This window comes from Sinocyclocheilus rhinocerous, unplaced genomic scaffold (genome assembly GCF_001515625.1).
Source record: "Sinocyclocheilus rhinocerous isolate Xijiao unplaced genomic scaffold, SAMN03320098_v1.1 scaffold541, whole genome shotgun sequence".
NCBI classification, from domain to species: domain Eukaryota; kingdom Metazoa; phylum Chordata; class Actinopteri; order Cypriniformes; family Cyprinidae; genus Sinocyclocheilus; species Sinocyclocheilus rhinocerous.
In genome coordinates, this window is record NW_015658519.1 from 1,587 (window position 1) to 3,223 (window position 1,637).

At 46.4% G+C, this 1,637-nt stretch overlaps 1 protein-coding gene across 1 annotated transcript in view; it reads right to left on the reverse strand.

The window, feature by feature from the left end:
- Positions 1 to 510: 510 nt before the first annotated feature.
- The window catches only part of LOC107722525 (glutamate receptor ionotropic, NMDA 3B-like), a 42,316-nt gene continuing 41,189 nt past the window's right edge, over positions 511 to 1,637 (reverse strand). Inside the window, exon 9 of the mRNA XM_016530888.1 lies at positions 511 to 1,056. Within this exon, the coding sequence (XP_016386374.1) occupies positions 525 to 1,056 (532 nt within the window). The 3' untranslated portion in view covers positions 511 to 524. The remainder of the gene's footprint in view (positions 1,057 to 1,637) is intronic.

Here is a 1,637-nt window from a genome sequence, read left to right on the forward strand (position 1 = left end):
AAGTTGCTAAACACCTACCAATCAGATCAGAACTGGAGTTATTATTTTTACGTGCAATATGCATCAGGCGGTCACTGAGCGGACTGTGGGCGGTCCGTGGGCCTGCCATCCAAGGCATTGTTGCTTATCCCACTAAGTAATCCCATTGAATTATTTACAAAATGAAGCCATTTTCATGCTGGACGTCTGTGGATGCAGATATTCACCTTGGCCAGCAGTGAATGGTTGCATTAAGTGTCTGTTCTCTGTCCAGTTGCCTGGCTTTAAACGCACACACACACACACACACACACACACACACACACACAGATAAATGCTTTCTCTCTAGAGCTGGAAGTCAGCCAGACTGCAGGATTACAAGCTGAATCTCCATCACAGAGTGTTTCATCCATCACTGCAGCACTCCAGCAGTCACTGAGAAAGGAGAAAGAAGAAAACAGCGCGGCATGACTTCCCAGCTGAGAGAAGGTCCCGTATCCCCTCATATCCACTGCCTTTGTAAGTGTCCCGACACATAGTGTACATCACCTCCCCCTGTTGGTGTCTTTGGTCAGGGTGTTGGTGGTGGGATTAGATACTGAGCTTGTTTGGGATTGACTGAGTCGTTGTCTGACCAGGGTCCGCTGGAGCTCGGCTCGCCTGGCCAGGGCGGCCCTGAGCTGGCCGCGAAACTCCTCGATCCTCCCTTGCAGCTCCTGCAGCTCCTCTTCCCATGGCGTTGAGAGTCCAGAACAGGCCGGGGGTGAGAGCACCAGGCTGAGACTGGGATTAGGACCGCCGTTGGAAAACAACTGGGTGGGTGGGCTTCCCACCAACCCCCGCCGGCCCCTTTCTGGTCCAGTGGGCGGAGCTTGGAGTTGGTAGCTGTTGAGAGTCTCCAAGTTGAAGTGGACACGCTTGTTTTGCTCTTTGGCCTCTCGACCGGCCTTGGTGCTCTGATTGTTCCACTTGGTTGTAGAAGTGGAAGGGGAAGTCGAGGAGGTGGAGGGTGGAGGAGAGTAAGTGGAGGGTGGCAGGCGGTGGAGATTACAGTTCTCTGACAGGCACAAGGTGGGACTGAGAGGAAAACACAGCAGCAATCAGCATTACAAGATGCAGGGACACAGCACTTCACAAACAGACCCCACAATCAATGGAAACACGGAGCCTCTTCAATATGCCATTAATGAAATAGTATCTACTCGCTTTTTACTGGAGAGTCCAATATTGATTTTTGTCCTTTGTGTTATAATTTCTTTCTTAGGAGTGTGTAAAAAAAACAAACAAAAAACACCAATTGCTTAGTTCAAATAAGTTCAAAGCTCAGTACTGTTTTATTATACACAGTATGCAAATTATAGTGTCATCCGCTTAAAATAAAGGGTGATGAGGTGATCCGGTGTCAGTCTATTATGTGACTGGCTATCTGTACATCATCATACAACTTATTAACCCTATAAAGCCTACTGTATCAGCCTACTCTAAATTACATAATCATGTAATTGATTTTGCACAATTACATGCCTTCTGTCATCTGATTGATAGTTTTTACTTTTTAGCAAGCAAAAGGCATTTATAGTATATTTTTCCATTTTTAGTATCATTTTAAAAAGATAAATGGAATCTATTTATCTAGAATGTGACATGAATGTGACCCC